This window comes from Pseudopodoces humilis, chromosome 3 (assembly GCF_049639895.1).
Source record: "Pseudopodoces humilis isolate 2021_Gansu_Grassland_sample_001 chromosome 3, ASM4963989v1, whole genome shotgun sequence".
Lineage (NCBI taxonomy): Eukaryota > Metazoa > Chordata > Aves > Passeriformes > Paridae > Pseudopodoces > Pseudopodoces humilis.
This window is the reverse complement of record NC_142202.1, coordinates 12,119,629-12,135,358: the sequence shown is the minus strand read 5'-3', so window position 1 is coordinate 12,135,358 and position 15,730 is coordinate 12,119,629. Positions and strand designations below refer to the sequence as shown.

The 15,730-nt window shown below is 44.5% G+C and overlaps 1 protein-coding gene across 2 annotated transcripts; it reads left to right on the top strand.

Annotated features, from left to right (window-relative positions):
- Positions 1 to 54: 54 nt before the first annotated feature.
- SNX5 (sorting nexin 5) lies at positions 55 to 15,073 on the top strand. Of its 2 annotated transcripts, none has more exons than XM_005523242.3 (13): positions 55 to 134; positions 7,002 to 7,106; positions 7,594 to 7,704; positions 8,258 to 8,379; positions 8,699 to 8,822; positions 9,453 to 9,548; positions 10,415 to 10,520; positions 10,600 to 10,675; positions 11,484 to 11,523; positions 11,635 to 11,721; positions 12,784 to 12,943; positions 13,699 to 13,784; positions 14,513 to 15,073. In XM_005523242.3, the coding sequence occupies exons 1-13, from the start codon at positions 102 to 104 to the stop codon at positions 14,558 to 14,560; spliced, it is 1,194 nt and encodes a 397-aa protein (XP_005523299.1). In that variant the 5' UTR covers positions 55 to 101; the 3' UTR covers positions 14,561 to 15,073. The 2 variants fall into 2 exon arrangements, with proteins under 2 accessions (XP_005523299.1, XP_087909401.1); XM_088053275.1 differs by lacking the exon at positions 55 to 134 and adding an exon at positions 6,712 to 6,897.
- The last annotated feature ends 657 nt before the right edge of the window (positions 15,074 to 15,730 follow it).

Here is a 15,730-nt window from a genome sequence, read left to right as displayed (position 1 = left end):
GGGGGTGTGGCGGTGGCGGCTCCGCCCGGGTTATATGAGGAGGTGGTGGCGGGGAGGAGGAGAAAGAGAAAGGTGCGGGGTGGTTGTCTGCGCCCGGAGGTATGGCTCTGCTCCGTGGGGACGCGCAGGACAAGGTGAGGGCGGCGGCCCGGGTTCGGCTATGAAGGGTGGTGAGGGCGCAGCCGAGCTGGCCCCGCGGCATGAGAGGGAGCTCCCTGCTCCCTCTGCCCCCGGCAGCACTGGGACAGTGACAGGCTTTTGGTTCTTTGCTCCGTTTAATTTTTTTTTTTTATTTTATTTTTTTTAAATATGAGTCGCCTTAGTCCTCGTGCCTTTGGCGCACCGAGGTCCCCTGAGGGCAGGGGGTCAGAGTGTCCGGGGTGATCGCGGGGAGCAGCCCCTGAGGGGAGAGGTGCCCAGGGAAAGATAAGGGGGTGGGGAGGGTTAAAGCCGGAGTGGGAAGAAGGAGGAGAAGGGAAGGGCAGGGCTGTGCAGCTGCCGTGAGCCAGTGCGGGCTGCACTCTGTGCCGAGGGGGAGCAGGGTGATAACCAAAGCCCTGGAGCTGCGGGTGCTGGGCCTGGCAGGTGATGCAGGAGCAGGACCTGATCGCCAGGACCTGTCCCCGGGCACTGCGGGCGAAGTGCTGTAGGCGATTGTGCTGCGCGGGGTTAAACTTGCTCGTCCCCAGTGGGTCAGCTGCCCTGCTGTGTCTGCGACCGGCCTTCCTGGCTGTGTGCTCTGCGTTAATTAGGCTGTCAGCTGCCACTTCACCTGCGGTGCCCCTTTCCCTTGGTTGTCACATCAGCAGCTCGCTTGGTTTTCTTTTCTCTGGAGAAGTGTTAAAGCTTGTAAATGCCAAGAAGCTTCGTGTCTTTCTTTTAAAGCAGCACAGGGTGTTTCCTAGTGTTAAGACTCTCAACTTCTTAGAGGAAATGCAAGTGAAATGCCAAAACAGGAACTTTGTGAATTAATGTTTATGTAGGGTAGGTAGTGATTAGAATTATCTCTTCTACTAGACGAGCTGCTTGGGTTAACCTACCTAAACTCCCTGGTTTAATAACTACCCTCAACACACCTTGAAAAGAAGGCAAGGCAGCCCTGTAAGAGTCAGCAAGTTGCCTATTTGCCTTTCATATTGTCACATCTGCATGTGGTTTTGCATTGTGACTAAGCTTCACTGGCAGGAAGATGACTTTGCTTTAAGCTGTTAGGCGTGCTGAAAGTCTCTTCAGTCTGTGTTTTCTCCAACTTTTTGGAGCATGTCTATTAACTAACTTGAGGGCTAGAAATACAATAGCCTTTATTGATTTCTGGATAATTTCCTTTTCTCTGCTTCTTTTCCATATGAATCTTGTCTTGAAACAATCCTGAGTCAGTAAGGCAGGCAAGAGCTTGTAGAAGAAGCATTTTCTAGTAGCTTGCTTTGAGCTGTGAGCTGGCCAGTGCTCTAACTCTTTTCTGCTGCATGTGAAACTCGTTGTATTAAAGTGTCTGCCCTTGGAGAATGCTGGAGGGGAAGGTCAAATATCAACTCTCTTGCAGCAATTGCTAACTTTTGAATGTTTATGTGCCTTTTTAACTCAGGAATACTGGGGGGAGGGGAAAATGTTTTTGTGGTGGGGGCTGGAGTAGTTTTAAACTCTGATGCTCAGTGGACAAAAAATAGCTTGTTTTAGGTTGTTTGGCTGCCTTGGGGCTCCAGCAGCAGCATGGGGGAGGATAGAAATGCTCCTATCTTGTCTGTTCCTGTTTAGGCAGAGAAACAGCAACATGGAACTCTTGTGTGACCAGCAGATATAACTCGTGCCTGTAAAGGAAACTTCATTAGGTATTAACTTAAATAGGAGCCACTGTTAAGTATAAACTAAAAACTGACCCTGAGGTGGCAAAGCAGGAGAGGATCAGGATATGTAGGAAGAGGAAGGGAGGGTAGGATAAGGGTGATTGGAAGTACAGTGGAAAATAAGGTGTAATCTGTCATGGGGGAGGAAAAGGCACTTCAGAATTTGAAGTGACTGGTGGGACTTCCAAGCAAAGCTTGAGTAAATACCTTGGTGTTTGTTAATGTCAGTGGCTTCATGGTGTTTTAAGGCTTTAGTCTGCAGTTAAAATGTTCTAGATCAAAATACTGAGAGCATGTATTGTAGTCCCTCTTTCTCAAAACAATCTTCTTCAGTGGAAGACAAAATGTTGTGTCATGGCCTGGTACTTGCTGTTATCAGTCACAAATGGTGACTCTGCTGGATAAATTCTGTTGCATGTTCTGGAAGGAATGAGACCATACTGGATCTTGCCTGTGCTTAGCCAAAAACCTGCTTCTGCATGCTGCTGAGCCTGAAATCAAGTGTGGAGGTGAGCTGCTAGCAAGGTGACAGCTCCTGGATAGGGATAATGCACTCTCAAGGACATGCAGCCTCCACAAAGCTGGCCCAGCAGCTTGGGCTAGCGGAAGGTGAAGCCAGCACGGTGAAGCTGTATTCCTGAGACTCCCTGCCACCAGCTCTGGCCTCCCTGTAGGAGGTCAGCAAAGCATTCTTGGGAATGCTGACTGTAGCTTGGGGTTTGCTGCTGTTGCACGATTTCCATTTGAGCTGGGACAGGAGTGCTCAGCTCTACAGGCACATGGGGAGCTTGCCCTGCATGGGCAAAGCTGTGCTTGACCCCTCCAACTGAGGAAACCATTGCTTTGGTAGAGGTGTCCTGTGTGCTGCTGGTGGAACAGGGTGAGCCAGCAAGGCTTTTGCTTGGAATGTGGCATCCTTGAATGTTTATAGAGTCTATCCCTCTGTCAGGAGGCGTGTGACCTACTCATTTCTGCAGAGTGATGCAGAGATCCCTCTGGCAGGAGAGGGCCAGCTTATTGCACAGCCAGAGGCAACAGGTGCCCTGGGCCTTCTGCTTCCTTGGAAAGCACTGCACTTGCTGAGGAGTGCCATTTCAGTGTGACTACACTGAGCTGTTAGTCCCTCTTTATCAATGCTTTAAGCAAAATAATTAAACCTTTGCATTTCTGGAGTTCTCCAGATTGAAGTCACAAATTTGGAGGGAAGCATTTTCCATAGTGTAAGCAAGCACTGGTTCAATTTTCCTGGTTGTGTGTAACCAGACCACTTCAGGACTGTTCAACTCAATGTCAGAGTGGTGGCAGCAAACCTGCCACACAAAGGCTGCAAAATCCATGCTTCACATGTGTTCTGTAGTGCTGCATGCCTGCAGTGCACTTTAAGATGTCCTTTTAGTGTCCTGATTAAAAGGAAACTCAAGCTGCTTGTGCTGAATATGACTAAAATGTAGTTCCAGAAGCTAATGCAGCTGATATCTGCTGGCCAGATCCTATGGTGGTTAACTCCTGGGTATCAAAACAAGGCCCTCTGGAACTGAGGGCTCTCTCTAAGCTGCTAGAAAACATCATGGTATTTTAGTGCTCTCTAGAGAGCACCTAAACAGCTTTAATTATAAAACCTGCTCTGTAAAATGTAATGGATTTTAGGTAGTGCCAGATGTAATTACTACTCAAGTCTTGTTTGTGGGCTGTTGCTTAAATGACAGCAGGGAGTTGATCAGTAAGGGGAGAGAAGGTTTTTAAAAGGTAGCTGACAATAAGCAGAAAACTTTGATATGTGAGCCCTTATGGAAGGGCTCCTTGCTCCTTCCAAGAGCATGGCTATGTGGAAAACCCCTGGGTTAATCTGTCTTTGAGAACAAATACATATTTCACTAGCAGTCAGAAGTTGTACACAGTTGCTTGCACTGGCAGATTCTTTTGTTAGAATGCAGAAGTGACACCGAGTCATCCGGAGCTGATGGTAAAACTGCAAAGGGTGGAACTGTAAAAGCAGCAGCTCAGGCCTCTCACCAGAACTAAGAGACTTCAGTGGCTGAGGGCATTTCCTCCCTCTGGGTGTCTGTAAGCATCAAGATGTGTTTGCATTTGGGTGAGGCCTCATCAGAAATGTAATGTCTGTCAGGTAAAAGTCTGGGTAGCTGATGCTCATCACTGCCTTGTATTTAAGTGATCCAATTTTCTTTTTTCTTAGCATCTCTAACAAATAGAAAAAAGGCAAATGTTCCAAAATTCTAACTGGATTGGGCACAGTAATGATCTCTGTTGTTTCCTGGACTTCTGAATCAGGTGTTTATCATGGTGTCCTAATTAGTACCATAATATCTATTTTTAGTCTTCTGGTCCTGAAACCTAGAAATGTTAACCAGTATGATTTCTATGTTATTGTGAAGGGCTCTGCTTTGGTCTGATTTACCAGTTGGACAGTATCCCTACTGAACAGAGAGTATTTTTTTCTTGAATCCTCAAGAAACCTGAGGAATCCTGACACAAGTATCTGATGAGTCCTCAGTCTAGAAGTGGGAGGTGTCAGAGAAGCTGTAACAGTTTGTGGAGTCATTGCAAGCCAGAAGCTGCTTCTGGGAAAGAGAAATGAGAATTGAGAGTACAGTGCTGGCTTTGGGTAAGTGTTTCAGTTTGCAGCCCAACCCAGCTGTTTCCATTCTGTGTCCTCTGTACCTATCTGCTAGAAGTGAGGAATAATGCCTTCCCAGCTGCTGAGCTTGGATTATAGCCCTTGAGAGTGTGGAGTGACAGATTGGTTTCCGGTAACTGGATGGGGAACCTTCAGTTCTCTTGCTCACTGCTTGGAGTCCAGGGAGGAAGCAGTGACGTCCTAGCAGAGAAATGCCTCTGGATATGAAGGAGTTGCCAGAGAGTTGGAGTGGTGACCTGGGAAAGCCTTGGGCTAGATGCCTGCTGTGGTAACAGGACAAGCCTGTGGCCTGGAGATGGATGTTTAATTCCTTTACTCTGTACAGCCTTCATGTGACTGTGAGGAGGTTGGTCCCCTTTCCTGCTTGTTGGATGGGTGTAGGAGAGATGGTGGCACGAAAGGAGTCAGTGCTTTACCAAGCTGTGCTGACAGGAGCGAGGCTTCCTGCTTCCCCCCATTCAGGAGACAAATGCTACTCCAGCACTTTTTGTCGGGAAAGAAAGCACTCCCTCCTCCTGAAGTCATTCAGCGTGAATGCTCCCTTTGTAGTCTGAGCCATGATTCTGTAATCCTAAAGGTCTCTGGCCTGGAGTTAGGAGCCCACAGTGACCTTCACAGGACTAGAGCAGACCAGGGGTCTTACAGTCCTTGGTTTCAAATAGCCCCAGATCCTATTTGCAGTTTATGCAGGGTGCCAGGAGGCACATGCTTGTGATGTGTTAACTGCTTTAATCTGACCGAGCAGGACCACCATGCTTGTCTGTTTCCTGTGTAGGCAACTACTAGGCATGGAGGAGCCTAGACAGCATGTAATCATGGGTTACTTTCTCCACAAGACTTGGTAAGAAAGCTCACAAATTCAGGACTGTCTGATTTGTGTAATCCTTTCCTTAGTTTAACTGAGAGGAAATGGTTTCCTTTGGCTTATCATACTTTCCAGACTCAGCAGTTCATATTGTTAGTACTGCTGATCCTGTTTGGACAGCAAATAGAAGCAGGCAGGATGTAAAACACTGGGGTCTGCATCTTGCTGCTTTGGCTGGTGGTGTTATCTGGCTGGGAAATGGGAAACACCAAACAACTTGCCTTTCATTTGGCAACCGACAGTGAGCTGTGCTTGCAGTGAAACTATTGCCTTCTACCTGTCCTTCCTTCAGTGCCTGAGTGGGGCAGGATCTGCCCAAGCCTGTGTCAGTGACCTCTGAACTGTGCACCTCTATTTGGCCTGTGCCTTCCTAGTAAGGTCCAGAACTGCCTGCATAGGAACATAATAGTCTGTCCTAAGTGGTGACTGGAGGGAAGTGATTACTGTTGGAGTCCCTGTAGTTTGGAGTCCCACCATGTCCTGTGGGATGTGAACAGTGCCTGGGACTGCTAGGAACTGTGCTCCAGGGCATGCTCTGTAAGTATCCTTGCTGCCAAAGCAATGCCCAGGATGGGCTAAAAGTCCTCTGTCCTTTCCATCTTCTGGGAAGCTTAATGTGCTGCATGCAAGGTCAGTCCATAGTAGTAAGGCTTAAAAAGTTTTATCTATTTCTTATCTCCTTTAATTCTAGCTAACAGCAAGGATGCAGCAGATGGAAGTGTTTTTAGCATGTTTTAGGCTGGAGGGTGCAGTGCCTGGGGTATCCCTCACTTATCCACAGCAGTCTGATCACAGGGGAGAACAGTGGTGGGGTAAACGCTCCCTGTCCTGGCAGCTGTGTCCTCTGCAGGCAGCCAGAGAGCCATGTCACATACCAGATGGTCAGCCTAGGGGGAGGCAGCTTCCAGAGCCTTTTGGAAGCAAAGCTTCACCTTATAACAGGCAGCCTATCAACAGTTCTTAGGCAGCTTTACAGAGGCTTGAGGCAGCATTTAGCCATCTGTGATATGATAGGATTGCTCAGATTCTGGCACCATTTGCCTGTGGGCTTGGGTGCTAAAACTTAGTGTACACAGCAGTGGTGGGAGCAGGCTCCTTGCTGGTGTGGTCTGTTCTGCAGAGTGGTGAGATAGCAGTCCTGGTGCAGCTCTCTAGCTTACTTTTCTAAGGCCTTCAGAATTATCTCCAAAGGATAACCTCAGCATTCCTCCTGGCTCTGATGGTCGCTCTTCAGCAAAACTTCCTGTGTTGTGGCCTTGATCTCTGGTGGTTTCTCCCTTATGCAAAAAATAGCAATGATTTGTTAAGCTGCAGAAAGGGAGGGCCTCTTAGAAGACAGTCTTCATGTGTAAGGTGGAGGATCTATTGAGAAAGCTCTTGGACTGTTCTTTAAGTTTGAGGATGCTTGAAATGATGTTCTGGGTCTAGGCTGTTGGAATGAAGAAATAAGCCTTCAAAGGAAGATGCTGGCTCAGTTTAAGGCTCTTTGGAGCACTGGGAATGGAATTCTGCTCATATGTGTGTACCTGAAGGTAGGGGTGTAGTGCAGTGGTTCTTGTTCTCAGCTGATGATCAGTCAGCTTTGCTAAACCTACTTCATGCTTGATCAAGGATTATTCTGTGAACTCTCTTGCAGCTGAGGTCTGTATCTGTAGACCTGAATGTTGATCCTTCTCTCCAAATTGATATTCCTGATGCCCTAAGTGAGAAGGACAGAGTGAAGTTCACTGTGCACACTAAGGTAAGGTCATGGGCAAAAAGAGGCTGTGCAAGTAACAGATGTATTTGCCGTACACGTACCTGCAAAGATGGGCTTGACAATGAAGAAAATCTAATTAGAGGGGAAATTTTCCACTTAAAGGTAGCCTGAGGATGTGTATAGATATGCAGAAACCTCAAATTTCCTAGGATTTAGACTCTAAACAGAGGCAAGTAGCTGATGGTTAGGTTGGTTTTGCTAAGGAATCCTAGCTAGACACCAGAAGGCTGGGGGATAGGAAGTGAGCTACTGTGAAATGTCACAAAACAAACTGCATTAATGCTGTTCTACAACAGTACTTTTTTTTCTAACAGTCTCCTTAGTGGTGCTGTTGAATAAGTGCCAGCTCAGCTAAAAGGGAGTGGGCAAGGCTCTTAGTAAGCAGAATAGCTTCCTTTGGAAATGGACAGAACTGTTTCTAAAAGCACTGATTTACAAAACAGTAGGGCTTCTATATATTCTCTTCCAGACTACACTGCCAGCTTTTCAAAGTCCTGAGTTTTCAGTTACAAGGCAGCACGAAGACTTTGTGTGGTTACATGATACACTCACTGAAACTGAAGAGTATGCAGGACTCATTGTAAGTACTTCCTAAAGATGTGATTTTAAGTGAAAAACTGTAGCAATCTAAAGTGCCTACTAATAAGGGCATAAAGTATGTTTTACCAGCGTTACTGGTGTTTTGTGACTTGGGTGTCCCCCGTGCTTCCCATTGCCTTAATTCCTAAACAACCTGAGTGGCATGGCATTTGTGTTAACTTCCCATATAGCTTGGAGCAGCAAGAGATGCTGTGAGAGTCCTTGACTCTGTGGTGGTATTAATATCTGCCTCAAGATGGCACACTGAAATAATCTATCAAATGTGGGCTTTCCTTCCTATCATGATTCTTTAGGAGATGGCTGGCAATGGGGTGGATTACAGAAGCTGTTTATCTGGGCTGGTTTCCCTCTTGGGTCAGGGATGACATGAAGCAGGGACCTAGATGTCAACGTGCCCCTAGAATTCCTGGATCATGTGCTCTTTACCACACTTCCCTATGACCAGGCAAAAGTGCCTTCTTCTAGAGAAGGCTAGAAGTAATCTGGGAAATCTTTATTTGCTAATATCCATGATTAACCAATTCCCTGCCTAGATACCTCCAGCACCTTCAAAGCCTGACTTTGATGGTCCCAGAGAGAAAATGCAAAAGCTGGGGGAAGGAGAAGTGTCCATGACAAAAGAAGAGTTTGCCAAAATGAAGCAAGAGCTGGAAGCGTAAGTTAAATGAGTCTACTGCCAAAAGCTGCATTTAGAGAAGCCTCCTGGGAGAGCAACTCATTTGGTGATAACTGATCTTGAGTGTCACTGTTTTGAAGGGTGTCTTGAAAATCCTGGAGCTAAGGAGTTGCCCAACTTTTCCAGCTTTCAAGTTGGAAAACTTCCTAGCTAAAGAGATTGAAAGTAGCTTTGCTATCACGAGCTGGCTATTTCAGAAGTCTGCAGTTGAATATTTTCATGGGATAAACTTAAAGCAATTCTTTGTGTGTTGAAGAAGGTAGTACAAAGAGGATCTCAGTCTGTTGTTTCCTTGCAGTGAATACCTCGCTGTCTTCAAGAAGACTGTCTCATCACATGAGATCTTCCTGCAGCGGATTGCTTCTCATCCTGTGCTCAGCAAAGACCGCAATTTCCACGTTTTCCTGGAGTATGACCAGGACGTGAGACTTTTTTCCTTGTTTCCCTTTCCAAGCGAGGCAAACTGTTAGGAGTGCTGTTGTTTCTGCTGGGCACAGTCAGAATGTTCTGTGGATCTATGTGCAGCATCAGCAAGTAGATATTGCAACTATTTCTGTGAGATGACTGAAGGATGAAAGCCTGACCTTTAAACCTTTCTCTGTTATAAATCTCACAGTGTTCCTAAATCCTTGTCAAGTTGGTTAGGAAGCCACCTTTGCGTGTCTTTGTCTTGGGAACATGTATGGGTCAGGTGTACCTGTGCTGTGCTGCATGGTCCTAAAATGGAGGAATGGAGGTGTATTAAAGTCACACCTCCATCTCTTTCTTCACACCTAATTATGAGTGATAGATGCTGATCCAAGATGTGCAAAGACAGACCAAGCTGTTTGTGGGAATTGGAAAAATCTGTGGCACAGAATAGTTTAATTCCTTGTAGCCAAGCCACATGTTACATTTTTATATGGGTATTACGGTGGGCTTGGATATCAGCCTGCTCTGACATACCCGAGGTGTAAAGGACATTACTATATTGCAAGTATAAACACAATCACTCTTTTTACCCCCCCAACCCTGGGTATAACTTTAAAACTGTTTTGGCCTCTCTATTACAGCTGAGTGTTCGGAGGAAAAACACTAAAGAGATGTTTGGTGGCTTTTTAAAAAGTGTAGTAAAGAGTGCTGATGAGGTCCTCTTCTCTGGAGTCAAGGTAAAGTTGTTGCTTTGTCTCTTACCCTGATCTTGATTATTTCTTGCTCCCTGCACCAGGGAAGTTACTCCTGTCTGCTTCAGGCTTGCTGTGCATGAGGCTCAGCTACTGAAATTAACCTGCCTTGTTACTGCTTTCCCAGTTGAGGGGAGTAGCCTGTATTGATTCTGATTTCTATAGAAATAAGACATTGCAGCTTTAGGCTGATCAATTTCAGTGTATAATTAAAGTTTCTGGCTGAAGAAAACCTGCCTTGATACCTCATACCGGTGAAGGAATTGTACCTTCAGGAAATGTGCTTGTGGCTTTTGTCTACTTTGGAGCTCTATACAGACATGATTTATGGGTTCCTGCTTATACCAGACAAGATCAAACACCAAAGACTCCTGTTACTGGTCTTACTGCAGCTTTTGTGTTGTGTTGCCATGGCAGCACTCCCCAATAAGTTTGTTGTTCTATGTACAGTGTCATGAAACATTACAATATGTATCATGTTTGGTGTGGATGAGAAACAAGCTTGTAAACTGCTTAGTTCTCAGCTACAGTGTTGCTGCAGCCCTAGGAAATAAATATCCAGCAGCTGGGAGTCCTGAGGACTGTCCTGTACCAGCTTACTGGCAGCTTCAGACAGCCTGCATCAGTATTTGAGTGTCAGCTTCATCTTCACTTCATTGTGAGGAAGAAGTTTGCCAAGTGGCTTGGGATGTCAAACCCTTGGCTTGCATCTTGTCTTGAACAGCTTTTCCATAGGGATTGGTGGGCCTCAAGCTCAAGGCCAGGCTGTGGTTGTTTCTTTGGCTCATCCTAAAATAGGGAAGAGCTTGTATTCTGCAGTTACTGACTTAACGGGTCATATTCTTTTTCAGGAAGTAGAAGATTTTTTTGAGCAAGAGAAGACTTTTCTTGTGAACTACTACAACAGAATCAAGGATGCATGTGCAAAAGCAGATAAGATGACAAGATCTCATAAAAGTGAATCTTTTCAAAGACCTTTCAAGAGATCATGCAGTTTTGCTGATTTCAGCCTGAAAACCTTGTCTTGTTCTTGCAGATGTTGCAGACGACTATATTTATACTTCAGCTTGTTTGAATAGCCTGGCATTAGAAGAGCCTACAGTTATCAAAAAGTAAGCAATTCTAACTGTTCATAACCATATCCTGAGTTCTGAGAATACCCAATTTCTTCTGTAAAAACCAGAGGATTGAGTCATAGGTGGTTTTAGTCTCTTGAATTGCAAGCGGCATAAAAACTTTCCTTCTGTTGGCACTCCTGCTGTGACAGACCTACTGTTACCAGTTGCACCTAGTTGATCACTTGCCAGTTGTGACCTAGAGGTTACTTGTGCTGGTCATCAAACTCCTTCTAAACAGAAATATCCTTGATTCCCTTCAGGTCACAAACTGCTAGAGACCCTGAAGAAAGGGTTTATGTGTGTGTTCTAACATGCATTGCACTAGGTCAGCTTACATTACGTCTGTGCTATCTTCTAGACCTTTGCACTTCAAGAATAGTAGGGGATTTTTAAGCTGGGGGAACCCAGTTACTTTTTTTGAGGTGACTTCTTTCACCTTTTGACTTTGCTATCAATTTACCAAGACCTTGTTTAAACAGTGTGCATAGCTGAATAAGCAAGTCAGCTCATCCCTCTTGGATAGCAGCAGGGAAATTCTCCACAAGACCTTTATGCTCTGGAGATCAGCATTGGTGTTGAGCTGCTCAGCTGTACTACTCTGGTAGGCTGGAATCCAGCACATTGAACCTTTTGTCCAGTTCTTTGCCTAAATGAGTTTTTTTTGAGCCCTTGTTTGGATCTGTATATAGGAGTAAACTCCAGCCTTCAGCTTTCTGGTTTCCTGCCAATTGTTCCTGGCATTCATCAGACTAAGAGGTATCTCAAACTTACTTACGCTTTTTTTTTTTTTTCCCCTCACTAGGTACTTGTTGAAAGTTGCAGAGCTCTTTGAGAAACTCAGGGTAAGAGAAGCTTTGCTGAGGGCAGGTGTCGGGGAGAAGAATCTCTGACTCTGGATCTGAATCTCTGCTGTTCTCTGTTACACGCCAACTGATTTTTTTTCTCTTCTGCAGAAGGTAGAGAGTAGAGTTTCGTCTGATGAAGACTTAAAGCTCTCTGAACTGTTGAGATACTACATGCTTAATATAGAAGCTGCTAAGGTGAGAAGAGTTTTCTTTTTGAAGCTTAGCTTTGTTATGGGCAGCATGACTCATGGTATTCTTTGTGCTTTAAGAAGACAGGTAAATGGACTCTCGTTTTGCCTAGGAAACCTGACACTCTTAAACAGCAGCAGAATATAGAATATATTAGCTAGCTGGAGCCCAGCCACTTACAGAAGATCTTGGACCAATTTTTCTTTGGCATGTAAAGTGGAAGAACTGTTTTTTTTAAATTTCTGTAAGTTAGAGTAAACTGAATATAACTCTGCAGCAGTTTCTTTCCTGTCCTCTGCCTGAGTACTCGTGGACTTGCCAATAAAATCAATGATGACTAATTAGTAGTTGGGATTGACTTCAGGATTTTTAGACTACCTTAGTGCAAATACACAAGTGATAACTTGTGAAGGCTATTGGTGTCTGGATGTCCAAGAGGGCTTTGGTAGATTGATGTGACTGCAAAAGCCTTGCTGGCAACTCTTTTCTAATCAACACTTTATTTGACAGGGAGTGACTATGCTGCAAAAAGGTATCTACGTACAGCCTACTGGGTGTCTTCATCTAGTGTCTTACCTGTAATGTTAGGTACCCCAGAACATCCACTACAGACTCCCTCAGTGGGGTGCACTGTTATTTAGATATCACAACTGAACTCCTGCTGCATTAGGAAGGGATTGACTCAGAGACCTGTACTTAGGTTAGTGCAGTGCTTCAGTCAAACTGTCAGATCTCCAACAAATTAGATGTATGCTGGAAGTAGGCTGACAGAATTCAGAAAGTACTTTTCATTCTGTAAGGTGGAGAGATCCACCTTACAGCAGGGTAAACTACTTGAAGGGAAGAAATTACGCCTATGGAAGCCCTTAGACTTCCTTCACTAGGTGGCTGTCCTGAAAATGTTGTGCTGCACTGTGAAAGGCTGCCCAAGAGCAGGCTGTAATAGCTTGTTGGAAAAAGCAGAATCTGATGCTGAAAGAAGTGAAACCTCCTGCTGCTTAAGTAGTTGTAACCTCAGTTGGGAAGTAGTCCTGCTAAGGCTCTGGTGTGCTGTTTCTGTCTATTCAGGATCTTCTGTACAGACGAACCAGGGCTCTTGTTGACTATGAGAACTCAAACAAAGCTCTAGACAAAGCTAGACTAAAGAGCAAGGACGTCAGGCTGGCTGAGGCACATCAACAGGATTGCTGTCAGAAGTTTGAAAAGATTTCAGAATCTGCCAAACAAGGTAAAACATGCTTTGCTGTACTTAGGCTTAAAGGAGAGCTTAATGCAGTCGAGGTTTCCATCTGACCTTCAGCTACTGAAGGCTCCTGAACAAATAGTCTGGACATTCCAAGGACAGTAGAGATAATGTTGTATAACTAATGTGGCTAAACATTTTTAAAAACAATTCTCTGTAGCAGAGCAGTATCACTACTATATCAACCTTATTTATAAGCCTCTATTATTTGCTTTCTGGACTAAACAACCTCCATGTGAATGTAACTACTAGAGGGTAACTAATTATCTCAGAACTGTGCAAACAGGCTTTTGCTCTCTCAGTACAGCTCAGTGCCTTATACAAAGTTTCAAACACTGGTTTTTAGTAGAAGAGTGTATGTGTGTATATACATTTATTTATATACATATTTATATATTTGGACAATATAAAGCAGAGGAAATACCCTTTCATGGTATACATGCTGCTCCTCTAGTGTATCTGGCTTTTATATGTTCTGGCTTGACACACAGAGCTTGTGTGGCTTATTTCTGGCTTATTCCAGCTGTCTTCCTACAAGGCTTTTCTGTCTTAAGCTGTCTGTGTGTCATGTGATGACTGCATCTGTGTCTAAAACCAGCACTACTAACTCTTGAAGCTTTTTTTGATCAAATACAGTAATCTGAACTGCACAACAAAACTCCCGAAACATAAGGGGCATTACTGAAACTTGTCACATTTTGTATATCTCCCTTACCTTTGTTTTTTTTCCTTCTCTACAGAACTGATGAGCTTCAAACAGAAGAGAATAGCAGCATTCCGCAAAAACTTAATTGAAATGGCAGAACTGGAAATAAAACATGCAAAGGTGTGTTCTCTTTGGAATTTAACAGGCATGGGTTGAGAAAAGTGAATATTGTGTAACTGGGAGGATTTGCTGGGTCATCTGGCTTCCCATCAGGCAGTCTCATCTGTGGGGTTTGACCCCTCCTGTGTCTAGAGGCAGCTGCTGTTTCCAGTGTTCCTGAGTGCTGCGCCAGGAACACATCCTGCAGCTTGTGATCAGGCTGTCAATCCTTGTCACTTGGCTTGTCAGTGGAGAGGACACTGGCTTTATAGCAGCTTCTGCCAAGTTTTGCTAGGCAGGCTTGAAGGGTCTGTTAACTAAGTGTAGAGAACAAAGCAGTAACTGTGCATCCTCAGCTTCCTTTGAAGAAGGAAAGTCTAATGTCCCACTCCCTGAGAGTATTGGACTTTACCACAGGCAGCTATTTCAGTGCTGAACTGGAATGTGACACAAAGGCCTTGACAACACTGATCAGTTTGGCCCACTTTAAAAGCTCCCTGTTGGCTCTTGCCCCTCTCCTTACCACAAACTGAGTCACGGTTGCAGGCCTGCAGGAAGAGGCAGAATGTGCAATCTGGTTTTGGTTCTTTACTGCTTGAATGCTTGTTTTTGCACTAGGAGATCTTTAGCATTGGCACAGGCTACAAAATCCTGTGACAGACCCACTGTTTGGGAAGCTACTTCATTGTGAAAGGCAGGATTTGAATTATCAGTTAACCTCACTTGAAACTAATTCTCTTCCTTTGCAGAACAATGTGTCTCTCCTGCAGAGCTGTATTGACTTGTTCAAGAACTGAGGAGTCTTACTCTGAAAATGTGACAAAAGCATCAATTGCACTTAATAGCCAGGGGCAACTTACTGGTTTGACTTCATTAGCTTAAAATAAATATTATCACTGAGATTGTTTCACTAATACTTAGGTATGTTGATAGTGATACATTGACATTATTGGTATAAATGGGAGCTGAATTGTGTATGAATTGTCTGGATGTAGCTAACATCCTGTTGGCTGATAACTCAAAATGAGTCAAATGTAAGAAATTAATTTGTTGTTGACTGACTTCATATAGCAGAAAAAGTTTACTGAGAACTCCTTTTTTGCAGGATCATAATCTGTCTCTTCATGGCCCTGATATATTTAAAAATTGCTGAGTGAGAGTGACTTAAGAGTAATAATTTTTTAAAGTGAATATCTTAGCATTCCACGTCCCAGACAGATTTCTACTACAATATATTTTGAATTTCTATAACTACATTCACTATTTGTACACTTGGGCAACACAGCAAATAAAGATGTCTGACACAACAAGCTGTTGTATGGCAAAAATTTATGTGGGATGTCAAGTGACAGAGAGGCTTCAGACAGAACTATCACAAATTGCTCATCACCTGGAGCTCTTTAGAGCATTAGAGAGACATATTTGAGTCAAGAGGATTCTTGGAATGGGTGTTGAAATTAAATGTCACTTTGGACTTCAAGTCACATTGCTGTTTAGAGTGGCTGTCTGCAACTTTTACTTCCACTATGCTGCATGTACAGCACTGTGAAGTAATTTTACACCTCCTACTAGCAGCGAGAGGCTGTTTAAATCTTCAGGGCTTCTGGAAGCATAGGCCTGGACAGTCTTCTGTAAGGTATAAACTCCTTGAAACAGCTGGGCTTACACTGCCATAGCTGAGGTGGCTCAGCCCGTAAACTCCAGGGCCATTGTTGGACAGTTTACTATCAGTTGGCATATATGGATATAGGTCAGTGAGTCAGACCCTCCTAAAGGCAGCATTTGGATGAGATGTGTGTCTTGGCCTTCCTTCATTTCATGTGACTAAATTTCTAATCATGCTTAAATGGGCCCTGTGGCTGTGCTCTGGGCAGACTGCCTGAAGCACCTTCAACCAGAGAAGCTCTGAGAATGGGCACCTCAGTGGCAGTTTCTAAGGGTTTACTTTCCTGTGACCTACTGCTTTT

Bases quoted from the DNA above. Each gene is read 5' to 3' on its own strand.
- SNX5 (XM_088053275.1), top strand. From the start codon at position 6,829: ATGCTGGCTCAGTTTAAGGCTCTTTGGAGCACTGGGAATGGAATTCTG. The intron at 6,898-7,001 runs GTAGGGGTGTAG...ACTCTCTTGCAG, and splicing joins TCATATGTGTGTACCTGAAG to CTGAGGTCTGTATCTGTAGA. The intron at 11,524-11,634 runs GTAAGAGAAGCT...TCTCTTCTGCAG, and splicing joins AGCTCTTTGAGAAACTCAGG to AAGGTAGAGAGTAGAGTTTC.